The sequence below is a fragment of the Rhipicephalus microplus genome, unplaced genomic scaffold (assembly GCF_043290135.1).
Source record: "Rhipicephalus microplus isolate Deutch F79 unplaced genomic scaffold, USDA_Rmic scaffold_519, whole genome shotgun sequence".
In the NCBI taxonomy this organism is placed as follows: domain Eukaryota; kingdom Metazoa; phylum Arthropoda; class Arachnida; order Ixodida; family Ixodidae; genus Rhipicephalus; species Rhipicephalus microplus.
In genome coordinates, this window is record NW_027465079.1 from 27,503 (window position 1) to 49,053 (window position 21,551).

The following is a 21,551-nucleotide window of genomic DNA, read 5'->3' on the forward strand; positions in this document are numbered from 1 at the left end:
TACAATAGGTCTGATGTTACTCGATCCTCACTAGCAGCTTTGCCTTTTTTCATTCTCTCCAGGGTTTTCTTTACTTTCCCTGTAGTTAATGTTAAGATGTCTGATTCATCTGGGTTATTACTACTTCTTATTTTGTCATCCTGGTTGGCTCAGCTTCTGTACAGATCTTTCTCTAGAACTCTACTACTACTTCAACTATGCTATTCATAATGGTAGTGACTTTGCCTAGCCCCTTAATGCATACATCTGATTTTTGCCTATCCACAGTTTTCTCTTCACAGCTTTGAGGCTTCCATTCTTCAGAGCATGCTCAATTCTCTCCATGTTATACTTTTTTATGTCGGCTACCTTACGCCTATTGATTAACTTTGAAAGCTCCACCAGCTCTATTTTGTCTGTTGCATTTGAGTCTTTCTTAGTTTAATTAGATTTTTCCTCTCCTAAAATAGCTTGCCACTGTCATGTCTAATAACTGTACCCCCTGCTGCCATTGCACACTCCTTAATACTAGTCAGATTATCATTGCATCAATGCTAAGGTTGGTTTTTTTGGTTAGAGCCACATACCTAATCCGAAGCGAAACTCATAATTCCTGTACTTTCCCTCTCGGTGATAGCTCTTTATTGGCTTCTTGTGTATCACCTTCTGCCATTCTTCCCTCAAGTCTAGGCAAATTTGATGCCTTACCATGCTTACCAGCAAATTCAATACCTCACCATATGAAGTTTATTTCATTTTTAGTTTTGCCTTTAGGACTCCTGCACGTCCATTTATGGTCAGCTTGTTTTCTGTGGAAGGTATTCAAGATCTATGAATTCTTATGTTCTGTGAACTGTACTAGTAAATTACCTCTGCCATTTTTAGAACTGATGCCAGATTTCCCCACTGCATGGTGTCCAGTCTGCTTCTTGCTTACCCTGCACTGAAGTCACCCATCAGTACAGTATAGAGTGTTTTTACCTTACTCATTGCTGTTCTACATCTTCGGACAAGTGTTCGACCGAATTATCATCATGGCTGCATGTAGGTGCATAAGCCTGCACCAACTTCATCTTGTACCTCTTATTCGGTTTAATTAGGATACTCGATATCCTCTTACTAATGCTATTGTATTCCTCTGTTCTGCCAGCTATACTTTTATGGTTAAGGGACCTCACCGCCAGTACTCTTCTGTCAACTAATCCCCAATAGCATAAGGACATGTCCGTTTTCAGCAGTGTATAAGCCGCATGTGTCCTAATTTCACTGAACCCTATCACATCCCATTTAACACCTTATAATTCCTCAAATAGTACAGCTAGACTCGTCTCACAAGATGACATTTTAGCGTTAAATTTAGCCAAGTTCAGATTCCAATGGCAGCCCTTCCAGACCCAGAGATTCTTAGCACTCTCGGAAAAAAAATGGAGAGATTATGTTGGGAAAACTGGCCACTCTGTATCTGAAGTGTCTCTTGATGGGGAGTGTACCAGAATATTGGAAGAATGCAAATGTCATTTTAATCCATAAAAGAGGGGACATCAAAGACTTCAAAAATTTCAGGCTGATTGGCTTACCGTCTGCTATCTACAAGCTATTAACAGAAATAATCGCTAATACAATTAAGGTGACACAAGAGGTCAATCGGCTTAACGACCAAGAAGGATTTCATAGAGGCTGCTAAACAATAGACCATATTCATACTATCAATCACGTTATATAGAAATACGCGGAATACAATCAACCCCCATACATAGCCTTTATATACTATGAAAAGGCATTTCAATTGGTGGAGATATCAGCAGCCATACAAGCGCTGCAGAATCAGTGCATCAACGACGTCTATATAAACATACTGGAATAAATCTACAGCCATCATTGTCCTCTGTGAAGAAAGCAACAGAATCTCAATAAACAAGAGTGTAAGACAGGGAGACAGGATATCTCCAAAGCTGTTCACTGCGAGTGTACATGCAGTTTTCAGAACCCTAGATTAGGAAGAGTTCAGGATACCCTAGTGACCTACAATTTGCTTATTACATTAATGAGTAAAGAACCAGATAGAACTTTACATTACATTAAAGAGTAAGCACATTACATTAGTGAGTAAAGAAACCAGTTCCAACTCGTGATTACTGAACTGGACACGAAAAGCAATAGAGTTGGCCTGAAAATTCAAAATTAATATGCATAAAACTAAAGTTATGTGCAACAGTCCCGGCAGAAAACAGTGCTTTGCGATAGGTGGCAAGACACAGGAAGTTGTAAAAGAATAAGTCAAAAATAGTGTTGACTTGTAGATGTTGTAATACTGAAAACAATGTTTCTTTTGTAGCTTTGCGTCAGCCCATACTTTTTAATTTGATTATTTTTAATTAGTGTGGCATGTTGTGCCACACTAATTCACTCACATAACCACAACAAAAAGTTAGCAAATTTTTGTACTTCAACGTTCAGTTATCTACAGAGCTTACGTGCAAAACTTTGCTGATACGATACCTGTGTTCATTTTGCCATTATTTAATGTGATTGTGTATCACTGTGCTTTGCCTCAGCTAAAATTAATATTCCAGTAACATAGTTTACCTCAACAAATTGAACAGTGCTTGTGTTTGCAGACCCACGCTGTGCGTCTGCAGTGGATATGGTAATACTTCGTGCTGCACCATGCATTGGCACACAGGCGCAAGTGAAAAGCAGTTGATCAGCCCTCCGACACTTTAAAGATGTTCTGTAACAATATTTCAGCATGGTCATAAAACGCTGCCGATCGGTAGCCGAGGCTCCTGAGAACACGCGAGCCAAACATATTAGCACAACACGCGGTGTGCAATTCACAACCAATTCTCTAATACAGCTAGAAAGTGTTGCCTCTTCTTTCTACAAATGATGCCATATGCCCGAAGTCACGGCCATTGGGCTTATCTAAGCTTCGTAAGCTGCATAGTCGCCATGACCGCCGCGGGATGCCGCCACATGCCAGCGCGCGCGATCGCACTGAAATTCGGGAGCTTTAGAAAAACGTACGCTAAGTCAGCGTTCGTGGCGGTCGCCCGCTATTTCCGCAACTTAACGGGAGCCCGGAAGAGTATAGCGTACGGCGCATACGCAGCAGCGCGATTGCGTATTCTATGCTAAAACTGCCTCGTAAACGAATTCGTGCACTCGAATAAAAAAAATATACTAAGACATAACTTCCTTTCTTCCTAGCTGCTATCTATTCCAGCTTAACCCCTGCTTGGCTTACAGCGCGTTTGTCGGGAGCAAGGAACCTCCTTGGTCGGGACGAGAGGAGTGTTACGACAAAACTGCAGGCTGCTCGACCCCCCCCCCCCCCCCCCCTCAACGGATTCTAACAATTTCAACAACGATCGATTAGCGAGGCAATAAACTAAGGTTACCTGTAAATGTGTTTTTCAAAGCTGTAACGCGAATGTGCAATTCACATACGCCATTGTAAATGCCGCTGCTCGTGGCGGGAACTACAAACCATTCGTCGCCAGGTTTTACTGTTTCTGATATGCCGCTCGACACGCCAGCAGGGGCGTCATGTTTCTTATTGGTTTCTTATTGGTGCAGATCGGCGTGCTAGTACAATTCAAGACGGTGGGCACGAATACGGTAATGCAACAGCTCGGTGACGTAACTGTCACTGTAATTCCGCGTCGCTGAACTAGCAGAGCACGTCTGCCCAGCTGCTTGAAAACACATAATCACGCCGTGAAAACAAGATTTTAGAAGGTTACGGGCTAAGAGATGAGTATGCGATTGAGGGATGCGCATTCCGGCATTCGTAAGACGCAAGGAAACGTATTTACCATTTGTAAAGTGCTGCGCAGCCGGTGGACGTTCCGCGGGCTCTCCAGCAGACGCTGTCCGAAGTAGCTGCTCGACTTTTCAGTCTTCTGGCATTGTCTCCGCGCTTGAATTCCAGCAAGGCGCATCTGGTCGCAAATACAACGAAGAACGCATCACTGTTTTCGTTACTATAGTGCCTAGAAAGTATATTCTAGGCACTACACCGTTACTCCCAGGATCTGTTATTTGCCGCAACCACGGACACCGTGACCGCAACGGTCGCAACACAATGGCTCCAGCGGCGCGACTACGTAGTGAATGCCGTAGTTTCGGATTCCCCGACTGGCCGCCGCAGCAAAAACAAATTATAGTCGGTTACAACCTAAGAATAAATATGCGCTCCGCCCCCAGTAGTGCAGCACGCCCGTCATTCATCTGTGCAACAGGGCAATGATGGGCGATTTTCGTTCTAACCATAAGCACATTTTCGCTGAAAATTGATGATTGATTTGATTTGTGGGGTTTAACGTCCCAAAACCACTATTTGATTATGAGAGACGCCGTAGTGGAGGGCTCCGGAAATTTTGACCACCTGGGGTTCTTTAACTTGCACCCAAATCTGAGCACACGGGCCTACAACATTTCCGCCTCCATCGGAAATGCAGCCGCCACAGCCGGGATTTGATCCCGCGACCTGCGGGTCAGCAGCCGAGTACCTTAGCCACACCGTGGCGGGGCCGCTGAAAATTGAAGACTTGAAGTACTATGCATATCATAAATTAAAAGTCTGTCGTTCCTTGTCAGAACATTTACTTTTTGCAGGGTAGCGAATCCAAAATTTTTGATGGAATTCACAGAAAAGTAAAATTTGTTGATCGTAAATTAGCGAAAGGAACACGAGCTTCTACGGCCAAGTTATAAGAATAAATTTGTGAAATCCGCCTTACGTCACGTAAATAGCCGGCTGCAATTTGGCAAGGTAAATATGCAAATTCTGCCGGGAGGGGACAGTGACCGTTGTGGGTGGAGCTTACATTTATTCTTAGGCTGTAACCGACTACACGAACGTTCGCAAAGGCACTCTTCAAAGCAGCATCACGTACCTTGCAGCGCATGAAACTCGACCACTTTTTCTACAAACTGCAGAGTAACATAACCATCGTATCAGGAATTGTGAAACCGTGCTAGATATGTTCACAGTTAGGTGAAAAGTGCAGCGCGATTTGCCAGAGCATGATATGCATGTCTAAACACTTTAGGGGACCGTCCCATCCTGTGGTCACTGCACAATAGCCTACACCAGTGCATATGGCGTTAGAAATTTGCCGAGCAACACTGGCATACACATACTCTGCAATTCAAGAGCTTATTAGAGTACTCCTGGCTAGCTTCACAAGCCTGAAAAACAGCAGTCGATGTGCACAAGCCTAAACAATTGGCAATTCACTCTACTTGGAAATACTAATGCACCTGTAATTATACTCGGTAAAATTTACATTCAAAAATTAGCATGTTAGAGCATAAAAGTCTTTAATCACTCAGAGGCTCCTTTTCGCAAACCACTTGCGCATGGTATGCATTAAATATCGTGTGCCCTTGAAAATGCTGAAGTCATGGTTTGCTGCAATGCTACAAGTTATTTATAAAAAAACAGCTTAAGTAAAATTACATGGCATAAAGGTAGCCGTATTCACATGCTCACCAGTACTTATTTCCCTATAGACCTGCAATATTTAAGATATACAGAAGACTGCAATCAGACACCATACACTTTCTGCAAATAAAAGCATTCTGAAGAAACAAATCTTTTATCACTCATATTTATTAAGTAGTTTAGTAAAGCATGAGCGGACACAGATGTTACAAGTGGTTTATTACATTTTTCAACACATTGCAACACTTTCATTAAGAACATGACTCTATACAATGCAACCAGGCTTCTCTACAGTTTGTTGCAAATGGTGCTCCTCCCTTGCTGCAGCTCATAATCCATTGACGTACGCCACGCTACCTTCATGTGCTTCATGGTCACATTAAAAGTTGATGGGTTTACCGCAGTAGGCCGACAGATTTGCTTCCCGAAATGCTTCAGAAACAGTCTGGAAAAAAAAAAAAGGAAAGCATCTCAGCAAACCAGAAAAATATTTATGAGTTATACTTAACAGCAACAGAGTGCCACAGCACAGGTATTGCGAACCACAAAGAAGTCTAATACGTGTGCAAGATTTGCTGTCTTAACTTGCTGAAGACTGTAAATTGAATGAGACATTCTGTATATAATTATTTTTGCTGTTCACACTTGTGAAATTACTTTTAGATGTATGCTGTAAAGTGAATACCGAAATGCCACAAATTTTCTGTAAACATTTCACTGACAACAGGTGCTACCTAGCATTTTACCATATTTGTGTTAGATTCATAGCTGTGCAGCAAACTAATTCAGTGAAAATGGAACATATTCTGCCTCAATAAAACTTGGATAAATAGAACATTCTGGTAAATAGAACAACTATGTAATACCACTTTGACGTGATACCGACTTTCAATAACAATATCAGTGGTCAGGTAATTATAAAAGTCCCCATACTGATACCTTTTTTAAAGGTGATTGTAATGACTTTTGTTTTCCCACACCATATTAACTTTAATTTTATACCAATTTACATAGAAACTCACAACACTTGTGCATTATATTTAATAACATTATCAGAATGTTTTGGACATAAGAAAGCTCCAATACAGAATATTCTACACACAGCTCTAGAAGCCCTTGCTTCTTTGACTAGTCTTGTGGCACATTTAAGGCATTCATACCTAAGCAATCTACACTGTCAACTTTTGTGAGAAGGAACGCGGCCACGTGTGACCTGTGCGCTTCGGCGGCTGCTGGCAGCGCATTCAAACAGGAGCGAGAGCAACCACCGCCTCTCGAGTCATCTCGAGGCGAGCAAAACAACCACTCATTGCTGATATAGAACCAGTGGCAAGACTGCAACCGCCTCCCCCTTCAAGGCGATTACCGGCCCCTTGAATAGTCACCTTCAAGGGGCAGGGGGTTGCAATATTGCCGCTGGTTCCATATCAGCAATGAATGCTCATTTTGCTCGCCTCGAGATGATGCGAAAACAAGCGGTGGTCGCTCTCGCTCCTGCTTTAATCCGCTGCCAGCAGCCGCCAGAGCATGCAGGTCACGGGCTGTCGCGTTTCCTTTCATAAATATTGACACAGTATTGTGTAAATTTATAAGAGGCAATATTTTAAAGGCAATTTGTCCCACATTTAGACTCTCTTTTGCTCAACGAAAAGTAAATTACTGGAACACACAGCAGTAGGCTTATTGAATAGATTCACAAAGCAATGAGTGAGTCTATGATCTGTATAAAGATGTAACACACAATGTAAACCTACGAATTGGACAGAAAATGTAACCTTGAACAACGTAACCTTGTAACCATAAATCAAGCAATGTAACCACGGCACTTATGCCACTCACAGGATGCGCATGGCAAACCCTTGCAACATCCTCAGCAGATGCTCCATACTCCATTGCCAAGGCAGCTTCGTTGATAATCTCGCCAGCATTCTGTATAGAGACAACAAGTGAAAAAGAATTACCAACTTTCATGGCAGCAAAACTTTAACGAATGCCAAAAATAAAGTGTTTGCCATGTTCATTATATGTATTCTGCTCAAATCTGCTGCTTTGTTGCCTCAGAAAAGGAGGTAATCATTGCAGTAAAATCTCGCTAAAGTGAACCTCAGTATAAAGATTTTTTCAGATTAACAAATTTTTTGAAAATCCCCCTTCACATTTTCATTGGTTTATTATAAAAATATTTCACTACTACGAATTTCAGAATACCGAATGTTTCAGAATAATGAATTGAATCTTATCCGCCTTATATCTTCCTAACACTTCTCCCTAACACTTCAAAATAACGAGTAGCGATTTTAAAAAGTTACTCATGGTTCTAAAAATAATGCCCAGCTCTGTAAGTGCCACTATCATCATAATCAGAACGGCAGCGTATTTATCTACACGCTCTGTTCAAATGTGCGATAGCCCTATCGCCATCACTATTGCTTGGTACTTGTTTTTCGCATCAGGCTTCGCCCTGTTGCCTTTCTTTTTGTTGGACAGCTTGACTTGCGTGCTTGTTACACAGGCTGTTTTCTAGCGTTTTGGTTGGTGGTTGAACATTAAAGATGAGCTACGTAAGCAGCACGAAGGGAATGCTACGACAGTAAAAAATGCGATGCGAGTGACCTTTGGGACGAAGTGACCGATGATTGCCCGTGCATGCTTCACTAATGCTCGAACACTACACAGAGTGCGACGGCGAAGTATGCTTGTGAGCTTAGCTAACAACTGATAAGATCTATACCATTTGTCCTTATAAGGAAACGGCGATGATAGCAGAGATGCCATTGAATCAGCACGAGCGAATTAACGTGAAGAATCGGTATTTAATGCTGATGCTTTGCAGCGCGTAAAAAGGATGTGCACGCTTAAGTTCGTCATTTAGAAGTAGAGCTAGCCACATCAGGATAGATCTCGCTCTTTCTCAAATAAATGTGCACTTATTCAGTGATATTTTCTGTCCGTTTTGTTGCCCTTATTCAAGCATAACGCGGCCACAAATGTGTATATACACAACACAGGTAGGCGACTCGCATGTTTGCGTTTACCATTTCTGCGCAAATTTTTAATGCTTTCACTACGACTTTTCAAAACAATGAATTATCTATGGCGGTTTCTTGATATTTGTTGTATCAAGGTTTCACTGTACAAGCAGAACACCGTTTTACAAACAAATCACCTTGTTAATGAGCTTGAAGAAAGTGTCAATAAACACAAAACCCGACTCATCGTTTTATGCTGAACACTGAAATACCTATCAAGCAGCAACTGCCATGTGCTCTTAGCTGTAAGCCATTTCTTTTGATTTGGCACAGGAACTATGCTGCAGGTTCCATTCTGAAAACGTTTTTCTATCTTTTGTTAGCCTGATTGTCGTTTTTGACGATCCCTAGTCACTCAAGTAGCTAAGATGTTTTGCAAGCACACCTTTGGCATTTGCCGTCGCAGGGTAGCCCAATTACGGCTTTTCCAACATTCATGATGGAACTGCAGCGCAACTACACACAGACAGAGGAAAGAAGGTACACATAATGTAGTGCTGCTTCAACTAGCCCAAGTTTCGGTCTTCTTGAACATTTCCTGGTTTATACTTCATATCGAGATTTTTGAACGAACAAGCTAACAGAAAACTCACCGGTCCAATCATATGACAACCCAGTATCCTGTCTGTCTGCTTGTCGGCCAGGATTTTCACGACGCCGTCTGTTTCGTTGTTGGTTTTGGCACGGCTGTTGGCAGCCATAGGAAATTTTCCCACCTTGTAATCAACGCCCTGTAAAAACCAAGAGTGCATCCACTGACACGAGACCAATGCAACAGAGCAGCAACTGCACTTGCATGATTTTAATGGTGACATCTGCCGCAACAACTTATCATCCTGAAGTAGAATCAATTACATATCTTTGTATGTGCATTTGTCTCACAAGTCAAAACACTGTCTACACATCAGGTGTTCTGGGTGCATTTATAAGTTTCAAGGGACACTTTGGGATCTTTTTTTTTTAATTATAATACGATATAGCATATGGTATTGACAGTCCTGCAACAAATAGGGTAGTTCAATAAGCACAGTAACTATAGTCCCTAATATTAAAGAAATATGTTGAAAATGAGAAAGGCAGCTCCTTTGTGCAACGTCTACCATGACATTACGCTGTACACCACTGCAGTCAACAAGTCACAGCACACATGGTGCTGGTGCGAGAAAAGAGAAACTGGCAATGGCATTTGACAAAACATCAATCTATGCCAGCCTTATAGAACTCAAGAACAATAATTTGAACACCGTTTCTTTTTAAGTGCCTGTTCAACAAGCTAGTGGTACAGAATTTGACATCACTAACACAGGGCAACATGTAAAACATAAACTCGCTAATAATCATTCAGTTTCATTTTCAGGGAAACAATATGACTCGATTGCATAGTTTCGCACAGATCAAGACAGTACCAAATAGAACTATATGGAAAGCTTTAGTGATTTCAGTGGACGTAAGGAAATTGCAGAGTTACCCTTTAAGTGTGTACTTGACTAGGCTGTCACAATACTGTAATGTCCAGCACCAATTAATCGGCAGCCTTATGACTGGTTGACTAAATTGTCCAACAATTACAACCAAGCATGAGGGTACTGCATTCACATGACTCAGGCTACATGACTAAGCCAGCAATGCTTCACTTATATGATAGCACACCGGTACTTGCATGTTCTACTCTTGTTGGAGCACAGCTGCTATGGCTGATAACTGAAAAGATGAACTTGTGGGAACTGATTTCCTGACTTACTGGACTTACTGATTAGCTACAGCTAGCCAGAGCTGTAGCCAACAGCTTCTGTTGACCACAGTTAAGGAGCAACGCTGTGACTCAAAGCTTTTATCAAAGTTCTTACTCGATACAAACTAAACTTGCGTGGATTGATAATATTTGTGTGTTGATTTCAAATATGCATTTTTTTTTTCTTAGTACAATATGCAGTTTCTAAATTTCAGGTGGCAGTTTGCGAGCAATAGTTTGGCTTAACTTAGAGAGTTACTAACAAACTAAAGCACATCAGAATGACCTAAAATTAGGGCAGAATGCAAGAAAACAAAAATGAATGTCCTAAGCCCATTTGAATAAAAATTGTGGTGAGTATTTGTTACTGAAATCCCAGCTTAATGCAGACTTGTTTGTGAATGTTTAACATACCATATCTTTTGTTCTAATCATTTTAGAACATTTATTCTTGCTTTTTAGCATTTTGTACTCATTCCAGGTCATCCTGATGTGCTTAATTACTTTTTGCAACTCTTTCGGGTTAGGCAATCTATGGCTCCCAAGAAGCATATGAAATGTTTGATAGTTTAAAACTATATATTATATAACAAAAATAACTGCATATTTGAAACCTACACACACAAATACACGAACTCAGCAAGCCTCACCTCAATCGACAAAAAAAGTTTAACAAAAACTTCTGGATCCAAGTGAGCGAAGAAAGGCCATCTACTGAGCGAAGAAAGGCCATTTAATGCATGCGTTCAGAACACAGATTTCTCTGGTGAGTAGATAGTTCATAGCAAAAATGAAATTCACAGCTCACTGGATGGTAATGAAAAACTTGATTAACAGAAATGCTCACTTGGGATTTCAGATCTTCCTCAGTTTTTCCAATGAAACCAACTTCTGGATGCGTGTAGATGACTGATGGCACGCAGTTGTAGTCAATGTGCACTGGGCCTCCCATGATACCCTCAACACAGACAATACCTGCATGTTTGAAAAAAATTAGTTGTCAATCAGGTTCTTGCATTATTTATTATGAAGACAATTGGTTCCGTTACTAAACATGAGAAAAAATAAAAGCCGATATTGCACAAATTACACTCAGAAAAAGCCTTATGTACTACGGTCAAACCCCATTATAAGAGGCATGTTCTGGGCAGCAATTTTTGTCTCTTATATGAGATTGTCTCTTATAAGCAGGGCATTACGTAGGCATTCTCTCATCAACCATTATTTTACAGTAGGCACACTGGTATCTCTTATACCCATTTGTCTCTTAAATCGTCTCTCTTATAAAGGGATTCTACTGTACATTTACAAACGAATTGGTAGCTATGAATAGCTCTAACTTTCGCATTTTTGGCAAGAATGCGGAACATACAGTGACTAAAATACCCAGAAATGGTTTTTGATTACAACATCTTAGTATTTTAGTATAAGGTTGAAGTTTCTATCGTTCTCCCTCACAATTTACTACACCGATTAATGGCTATGCTTAAGTATCTAGAACAACATTGTACTGAACAGTACACAGCAAAATGGGCCAAGTACACAGCTCTTAAGGTATAGCTTATGCCCAATATAATGTGGCTAAGTAGACTCACCTTCATCCTCTGCTTTGTGAGCCAACATTGGACCAGGGACACAGTCCCCAATTGCATAAATGCTTTATGAAAGAAACGAAATGAAGAATAAGAATTATTATTATTATTATTATTATTATTATTATTATTATTATTATTATTATTATTATTATTATTATTATTGTTGTTGTTGTTGTTGTTGTTGTTGTTGTTGTTGTTGTTGTTGTTGTTGTTGTTGTTGTTGTTGTTGTTGTTGTTGTTGTTGTTGTTGTTGTTGCATTTTACAATAGATCGACTTGCCCACCTAAACATCTCTGTACCTTCGAGTGAGCACTACTTTGACAGAGCAAACAGAATATATCAAAGACCCTCACACAAAACAAAGATGATAGGACACATACAAAACATCAGCCCCTAATTTTAAATATGTGCATGCAAAAGCTTATTACATTTGAAGGGAAACATTTAGGGGTCAAAATTTTCACTGGCCAGTCCTTTTTTCTCGCAAGTTCACAAAAAAGGGCAATACTGAAATTTAGTAACATACTATGGCATGAGTGGCTTGAATTTCCAAAGACTAGATACACCTCAAGAATTAGGTGGTGTCTAAAGTTCACTTTGATGATCCGTGAAAGAGCTTGCCACAATGCAGAGGTCACTGATCTAGCAAAAACACACCTCAGAAATGTAAGAACTTTACGAACAAGCCCAAATCTTGCTGAACGCCTCTTCGGTGTACTAAGGAGGCCTGCTCAAGTGTTTTCACAGAGATAAAAATGGCCAGAAATTATCAGCTCAAATATCCTTTAATCACATTGTAAGGAGCGATTCTTTTTAGGTGCAGTAAGACTTTGTTTGGTAAAAAAATTCAATTTTGAGATTTTGCAGCCATCTGATGGAAAATTTCTTTATCTTAAAAGAAATTATCCACATTTCGATGCTTGCAGTTTCGAAAATAATTTTTGGTCCTTTTCCTTTGACTATTTGCAGGAAATATGAGTTTACGTCAATGTGGACTAGGCGTTTTTTTTTTTTAAGAACAGTTTTGGAAGTTTGTGTCTTGGAAACTAAAGGGCACAAGCACAAAAAATTTTCGCATGTTGACTAGTGGCATTTACATGCCTGGGACTATATTGAGTACCCTAGATGTATGTCTACTCTTTTAGTATAAAAAAAAACATCCGTAATTGACGATTTTCATACATTGGCAAACGTAAAAAAGCATACGAAATCTAGTTTTCTTTTGTACACTCACAATTTTACTTCCACTTCTGTAGAGCATCAGTTGCTACATTTGTACAAACCTTCGATGCTCTGCTAATGGTAGTTCTTAAGAAAAAATGAAGTATATATATAGAAAAACTAAGAAAACAAAAAATAAAAATCTAAGTACAACTGAAAACTAATTCTGAGCTCCAAGGCAACCTGCATCTATCTTCAACATTCCTGGCAAATGCTGAAATGTGTTTTCAATGTCTCATCCCACTTTAACAAACCAATGCCATTATCTAATAAGATTATGTTTTTAGAAAATTACACGTTCAATCTGACCAAAAGCATAACTGCCAGCATATATATATATATATATATATATATATATATATATATATATATATATATATATATATATATATACACACACACACACACACACTGACCCACATATTATCCCCCTGTAAAGGTGGTTTCACTGTGGCAAAGAGATGCTATACCGTGAATACAACTCTCCAGGATAAATCCACACTTCAAGGTTAATTGAAGGTATTAGGTACATTGACATCAATTCCCCATTTTTAAAGTTTAAAAGCCTGCCATACTGATTTATAAGCCCAAAGTATAGAAAGTTTTAAAATGTAACATATTTTACAAGTTATTACTTGTATCCTACCAAAAATCAAATCCCACTACTATTCAAAGTTGCTTCCACTTCTTTTGAACTAAAAATAATTATATTGGCACATTCTTTGATACATTGTTTCAATTTAAAAAAAGTGTCATAGAAGTTAGTATGTTCATGACAAATATCCTCATTTTTCCTTATAATAAGTGATATATACCATTGAAACTTGAAGCAAAACTATTTGACCAAATTACTATTTGCTTCAAGCCTAAAATTTACTATCTGCAGAAGCCTATTAAGAACAACTGTCCTTAGAACCTTCAATGTGCCACTTTCAACTCACCAAAGAAGGGAGAGAGCTGCTGAGCCCACTGCCATAGTTAAGAAATGAAAACAGCCTGTAGCAAGTTCCCACTTACTTGGGGATGTTTGTCTGAAAGCGAGAATTGACAGTGATACGGCCACGCTGGTCCTTCTGTATGCCCATCTCTTCCAGGCCGAGGTTTTCAGTGTAGGGTCGTCGACCAACACACACCAGAAGAACGTCACAGTCCAGCTGAAAAAAAAAAAAAAAAACAAAAAAAAACGTAAGTGAGCACCATGAAATGGCATTCCTGTCCTCGACTGCTCTTTTAACAGCAAGGCTTTCTTTTACACATTGGCTTCTAAGCGATGATGTTAAAAAGTTCATTTCGCAGAAATTCTGGTGTCAAGGTCTTCGGTTGTGAGAGAAAAATCAGATTGGACTATGAGCGAAAATTCGAAACAGATTCAAATAAAGAATCGAGAAAAAAGCTTTGCTTCGAGTGGGAATGAAACTCTGGACATCGGCGTGGCAAGCAAGTGTTCTAACACAGAGCCTACCCTGGGCTTGAGACTGTGAGGAAAATAAATAAAAGATAGTATAAGATTGTCAATTAGTGCGAGGAGTCTCTTTAACGTATGCAATATTGTGTGGCAGAAACACAGAATAGGGCCATGAGTCAAAACACGCAAATTGCGTGACAAGTGGTAGCCCACAAATTACAAAATGCACAGACAGAATCAATCATTATTATCAGCAACTGTTTCAACACAGTGTGCAACTGCACAGTCACGCGTGCTGACTTACGGTACGGTGTGAACATGTACATGGCGTACGTTACGTGTACGTCTTTGACCATCAAAGGGTTAAGGTTGAAATGTGTAAATTTGATACATATACAGAACGTTCTTCATAAATCCCGTCTCCTTAGTGTCCCATTAATAAATTGCCTTGCATAAGTGAAGGCTGATCAATCTCGCAGGGGAGGAGGACAAATACTAAAACTTACATCTTCCTTTTTGGAGGGGTCTTTGACATCCTCCACGCTGACTTTGATAGTGCCGCCTGAACGAGTAGCACCTGTCACTTTCGTAGACAGCTTGAACTTAAGACCCTGTTTCGTGAGGATTCGTTGGAAGTTCTTGGAGATCTCCATGTCGATGCCCATGCCTCCAATATGGCCGAGGAACTCCACAGCTGTCACTTGAGCCCCAAGTCGAGACCAAACGGAACCCTGTTCGACAGAGCTAAATGTCAGGAAAGAGGTGCTACTCTATTTAAACTAACTGAGTCTGCCAGATCCAACAAATATAGGCTGGTATAACACTGCCGTTTCTCTCAGCTTTTGTCATACATGATTCACTATTCAAGAATTTTGACGGTAATCATGGCTTAACCAAGCGGTTGACGGTTATTTCCCGCAGAAGAAAAACGGAATAGAATCATTCCATTGTGACCACCGTGTCGATATCCGCTATAAATCTAATAAACAGTACAAAGTAACACTCTACAGATTAACACAGTCCGACAGTTACAAGGCACACAGATAGAGAAGCTTAAATGTGAGTTCTACACATTAGAAACTACTCCTCTCTCCATATTTAATGGTGTTGTGCAATATGTATGCAACAGCAAGGCACTGAGCCACGCTCCCAATTAAGGCTACAGAAGTTGCATCTTTTCTTTCCTGAGCTGCTCTGTCTTTTTATGCAACAGCAAGGTCTTACTGTTTAATTTCAACAAACACAAACAAATCAATACTGCTTGCTAAACGTACTCAGAGGGGCACAGGTACTAAAGCAAAAAATCACAGCACAAATAACTAAAACACACCTGTTAAAAAAATGTTTAAAGTATTTACAAGTGCTCAATAAGCAACGAAAGGTTGGAACTTATTTCTTAGAAGAAATTGAGAGCTCGAACAGAGGACCAGTGTTTGCAGTCCACATGCAATTGAATATGTGTATTACGTAAAAATAATGTACTGACGAGCGCAAATGCAAGAAAATAGACTACAAAGAGCTTTTCTGAATTCTTCTGTTTTTATGACCCAAATATAACTCTTTGATGTGTATTCTTGATGCTGAACCATATTTATTCTATTTTTATATAACAACAGAACACTGCAATACGATGCTTTTAAGAATAAAATGTTTTCCATTTTGCTTCCTGCTGTTCATAATTAGAAGTATTCTTTGCTGGACTAGCCAGCTCATATTCATGACCAGGTCTGGAAGGCATGGCTGTACTAAAGTGCTTGTTTGGGCCGACTGGTACATGATCAACTAAGCAAAAAAAAAAAAAAAAGAAACAGCACATAACACAGGACAATGACGTTTCAAGAAAGCGCTTCGTCCGTCTCTATTACTTTCCTGTGTTACGGGCTGTTTTTTTTTCTCTCTTCATTGAGGTATGGCTGTTTTGCACCTTTCTTGAACCCTTCTCTCATTATTTCATTGCACTAAACATTAATATCTTTGTGGCCAGTACATGGCCTGCATGACAGCAAATGTGGATAAACTTAGTAACAGTGATACAAACTGAATGAAAATGTGGTTTGAGAGTCAATAATCATGAATTACATAATGACTGTGAAATGTCACACTTCTAGTTTCTAAGTGGGTACGTGAAACTACCATGGTGAAAACACATACCAGTTCTAGCCCAATCACGCCAGCACCGATTAAAATCATCTTCTCTGGCACTTTCTTGAGGCTCAGGGCACCAGTTGAGCTCACAATGGTGTCTTCATCGACCTGGAAGATTGTTCAGTTTATGTGCAACAGACCACATTATGAAAAAAAAAAATGCTGTAGTGCCAAAGGCACATGCATTCATCTCAACATTAGGGGGCACTGCAACACAAATCTGGCTTGTCTGGTAATCTGGTTTATTTATCGAATGCATCGATACTGTTGTGCAAGCTGAAGTACTGAAAACAATGTATAGCTGTATACAATTTAGAAGTCTGCTGAATGTCCCCCTCAAAGACAGATGCAAGAGAGCCTGTCCCAATGACTGTGCCCTCCAGAGTGATGTGATAAGCTGGACGGTTGGTACCCTGCCTTCGGTGAACATTGCCGAGTGCACGAGCAAGCCTATTTTTTTATTTGCAGAGGCGATTGGCGGCCGCACTTCAGTCACTTAAGCCCAGGCTTTCCCAAACTTCTTCAGTTGCATGAAACTACTATATAATAATTTTAATTGAATTTAGAAACTATCACATGCTGACTACAGCAGCACACAAGAGTGACATCTGACAATGGAAGTATCACTTGATCGCATGACAGTAGTGTCAATGGCTGTGTGCTGAGATTAGCTTGACGAGACCAATTGTACACAGCAGTCACATGGTGTCATCTTCATCTGAGGTTGTGCGACAAAGAAAAGTGCTGTTACAGTTCTACAAAAAAGAATGTAAGCTTGCTTACTGTAATTCCTGGAAAAGGTGTCACTTCGGATCCCGTGGCAATCATGATGTTTTTGGTCCTTACAACTTCAGACGAGCCGTCACTCTTGAGGGCAGTGACTTCATTTTTGCCAGTAATCTTGCCATGGGCCTTAATGTGTGTGACCTGAAACAAACAAGTAAAAAACAGCTGACAGTGTGTTTCTTGTGCTTAAGTAATTTCGGACAGTATGCTTTAAGATCGCTCACCTTGTTCTGCTTGAAGAGATGTGCTATTCCACCAGTGAGGGCTTTTACCGAGTTAGACTTTTGTTCCATAAATTTGTCAAGGTTTAGACGAACATTGTCGACTATTTCATCAGCCAGGACAAAAAAAAAAGTACACAGCACCTCAGTTTCAGTCATTCGATGATGCCATGATGAAAGCGTTGTGCTTCTTTTCAACAATGTTCTCATTTTTGACCAAGAGTGAATCTCACTCACTATGAGATTACTTTAAGTTACAATGTGACTTACAACAAGAATGCGAAGTGAATTAGAATGCATGCAACATATTCACAATTGGAGTTTCAAACCTATAAATTATCATCACAACCACAGCATTGTGACTGATAAAAGGGTATTTACGGAAGCATGAAGCTTAGTCAATGGAAACAGTACAGCTTTCTTGGAATTCACAACTATCAAAAGGGCTGGTACAATGTTTTCCTGTATTGGCATCACATAAGCACTCTGTACCACAATGCGAGACTATCCGATCCCATTTCTGCACCACAATCAACAATGGTGCGTGATACTCGGTCCACATTAATCTGGATTGAGTTTGGTACAGTCATCAGACGAATTGCAAACTGAAAGCCAGATTCCGATGTGTAGGTTGTGAATGCTTTGATCGTGATCAGGCTTGATCTCAATCATAAATCCCTATGTCACACTGATCACATAAAAAATAAGATTACAAAATATTCAGACAAGTTGCACCGGTGTTTTACAATGGTTTAACATCTTCAATTACTCGTTTTTTAAAGTAATTTGAAATTGTTCATTTAATACATACTGTGGATACAAAGTCCATGACAAGAGGGTAGAATACAATAAGACAGAAAAAAAAATCTAGTAAATTTAACCATAAAGCAAATGCGCCCAATGGTAAGGCACAATCACAGGAGCAGGAAGCGATCGACTAAGCTTAGCCTACAACAGTGCTAAACTTTCCTCATACTTTACGATCATCATGAAGGGCTCGCCCAAAGTAAAGTTATTTACAAAAAATTTAAATGAAAGATTCTGGCATAGGTGCTTTCAAAGACTGATCACCTTCGATTCCTCGGTTCTTGAAGTCGTTTGAATGTGCCATATGGTAGAGGTGCGAGTTGTGCAGCAATGCTTTGGAAGGGATGCAGCCCACGTTGAGGCATGTTCCACCCAAGGTGTCATTCTTTTCTATACATGTAGTCTGGATGGAAATGGTACAACACCACACATAAGACAACGTGCACTGAATATAAGTGTGTTCAAAAGGGCGTGTACGTACACGGCCTGGATTACCTTTAATCCTAACTGCGCAGCTTTGATTGCGGCTACATAACCACCAGGTCCACCACCGATGACAACGAGATCTTGTTCCTCTGCAATATGGACCGTGTTCATAATCAAATGCACGTACACAGAGCAAGTCCCATATTCCATAGCAAACGTAAACTAAGAAGCGTATACAAGTTTACTACAGATCCATTAAAGAGCGAGGATGTATGCTGGAAATACAGACTGAATCACACTTGTCTAGAGCATCAAGACGGCTGCTTGAGCTACCACTTTCTGTCAAAGTATGAAAAGGCCGGCGCCATAATGATACTTAACCATAGGTCGACTTACTCAAACTCAGATCGCGCCGGCCGCGAGTCTGAGTGAGTAGGGGCGAGTAATATTTGGCGAGTATGCGTCCGAGTGATTCTGGTTGAGGTAAACACTAGTAAGTCTGAATTCGAGCGGGCCGTAAGTGTAAAACATGTTTTGTGAGTGAGGCTCCACCTGCAAATACTAACATTGTCATACAGCATGCTGGGTCCTAGTGCTATAATTCAAGCTTGAACGGAAGCTTGCAGCTTCGTGCGGTAGCGGCTGCGGACAACAGTGTCCACAGAAACGCGCTCCACTGCTCTAGTGTGATTCAGTCTGTGCGAGACACTTGCAAATGCAAACGCGAGTGACGCTGTGAACCATGCAGGAAATGGAAACGTTATTGCTGTACACGTTTAGCCTAAGGACAGTCGTTAATCCAAGACAAATCAGTATATACCTGTACTGCTCGAGTAGTTTCGGTGGTGAGAGGTCTGTACTCCGGGTACAGCGATGCCAGTACACGCCGACCTTTGCAAGGTAGAAGCCTAGGTAAGTTTAAATAAACGTGAACGAAAACATGTACAGCTTGACAGCATAATGACATAACGTAACATATGCAGCTGGATTCGCGGACAATGTCAGTAATGTGGTTAGCTGCTTACGAGTTCGGCATCACAGATACGACCTGGACACGCTTGCAAAGATCATAGGTCAGCTTGAAGTTATAAGCACATGTTACGAGGTACGCAGTATGGCATACATAACTACAACGAAACAACAATCATTTGAAACCCGTGTGTATACAATAAAGGCACCGGTCAAAGGCACTATCGCTTTCGGTCTGCTCTCTTATGAGCGCACATTAGGAGCGTGCCTTGCCAAGAGCTCAAAGAAATTGGCCACACGTGAGTAATAGCAACGACTGAGGTTCAGTTGTACCTTCTGAAATGGAATTTATGCTCACCCTTAGCGCAGGAATTAGCCTGATCCACAAATTTGACTGCATGCTGTATTTTCGCACGTCTTTCGGTGCGGGAAGGGCAAACAGACGGCAAAATCGACCAACTTCGACCACAGCGCCACCGAACAGACAAAAACAAAACTGTAACTTACCTAAAAATAACTCTCACTTCTTTATTAAAAAAATTTAATAATACTTGTACTATTATTGTAAAAAACACACATATACAAACGTATTTTTATCATCGTACTATACTTTTTTTTTTACTGTGAAGTAGTGAGGTTTAATTTTGCGTTCCAAGCGACTGCTATCCCCGAGTCTTCGTTGCGTATTTTAGTTATTGTGTTTATTACAAATAACTTTGAAAATCAAACTTGATTTTGGGAGCCAGATATTCATCGCGGCCGCCGCGCCTGTGGTCAAGTTTATTGCTGCTGTTTGAAGCGCTAGCAGTGACGAGCACAGAAGCACGCTTGTAGCTGGTGATCGCAGAGGCCATAGCGGGCTGAAGGGCAGAACGAGTAGATTTCTGCATCACCTTCACCACAGCGCAGCTAAGTTATGCCAGCCAGATTAATTAAGAATACACGCCATGCAATACGCGAGCGCCGCTGGAATGAAGGCGAAGTGACTTAGAACACTGTTTCTTTTTTTAAAGAATATGTTTCAACACAACCTAGAACAATCTTTAAAATTGTTTATGCTTGCTCAGTTGACCAACGCCTTCAGTCACAGCAGTTGGCTTTTTTTTTTTATTGCAGTGATGTTTTTATTGCACTTTGATGCCACATGTCACACAAATGAAAACTGTTCAGTACATTAGTCTGCAAGAGGTATTTCATGCTCTGAAAGTTGTAAAAACATTTAGTGTGAAGGCAATATTAGCTTAATTCCATGCAGAATTTAGGTCTTTCAGGATAATTTTATAAAATTAAACTTAATGGACGATTTCATACCTACGAACTGGATTTAATAACATTAATTAGGTTGCATTGTTTTAAAGAGAGCCTGCTCATCCTCAGAATAAAATTGTTTGCTTTACTATGCAACCTGCAAAACATTGATAGAGCTTGCATAGTAGTTCATAGCTGTGCATAGTAGTGATTTACGTATCAAACAATGTTTACACGAGGCTCATAATCAGATTAGAGACAACTATGAGATTCATTCTACTTCACATTTTCCTCATAGCAGGGACAGGAATGCCTCCAATATGAGGTGGCTATGCGACTGCACTTAGCTCTAAAATAAACACGCAGATCAATCCAGGGCACAAACTGATGTGGGCATAACTTTTATAGCAAAAGCTGTTCTGTGATCACAACAAGAGTCGCGTGCAACGTAGCTGTCCATCGCTGCCGCTAGTGTCTGTAACCACTACCGCATGAAATAAGAAAAAAAAAACAAAGTAAATAAAAACACCAGGAAC

General features: G+C 40.3%; 1 protein-coding gene across 1 annotated transcript; it reads right to left on the bottom strand.

Annotated features, from left to right (window-relative positions):
* Positions 1–5,631: 5,631 nt before the first annotated feature.
* On the bottom strand, positions 5,632–20,264 carry LOC119173917 (dihydrolipoyl dehydrogenase, mitochondrial-like). Its single transcript, XM_075885965.1, has 14 exons — positions 20,126–20,264; positions 19,619–19,706; positions 18,868–18,947; positions 18,637–18,775; positions 17,569–17,669; positions 17,342–17,485; positions 16,565–16,666; positions 14,920–15,144; positions 14,026–14,162; positions 11,788–11,849; positions 11,040–11,167; positions 9,054–9,191; positions 7,271–7,360; positions 5,632–5,876 (listed from the first exon to the last, which is right to left on the bottom strand). Exons 1-14 carry the CDS (start codon positions 20,165–20,167, stop codon positions 5,811–5,813), a joined length of 1,542 nt encoding a protein of 513 aa, XP_075742080.1. The 5' UTR covers positions 20,168–20,264; the 3' UTR covers positions 5,632–5,810.
* Between the last annotated feature and the right edge of the window lie 1,287 nt (positions 20,265–21,551).

Excerpts from the sequence above, each read along its gene's own strand:
- LOC119173917 (XM_075885965.1), bottom strand. The coding sequence starts at position 20,167 with ATGCAGTCAAATTTGTGGATCAGGCTAATTCCTGCGCTAAGG. Across the intron at positions 17,670-18,636 it reads CAAGAACCGAGGAATCGAAG|TCGACAATGTTCGTCTAAAC; the intron begins GTGATCAGTCTT and ends CTGATGAAATAG. Across the intron at positions 17,486-17,568 it reads ATCTCTTCAAGCAGAACAAG|GTCACACACATTAAGGCCCA; the intron begins GTGAGCGATCTT and ends TGTTTGTTTCAG.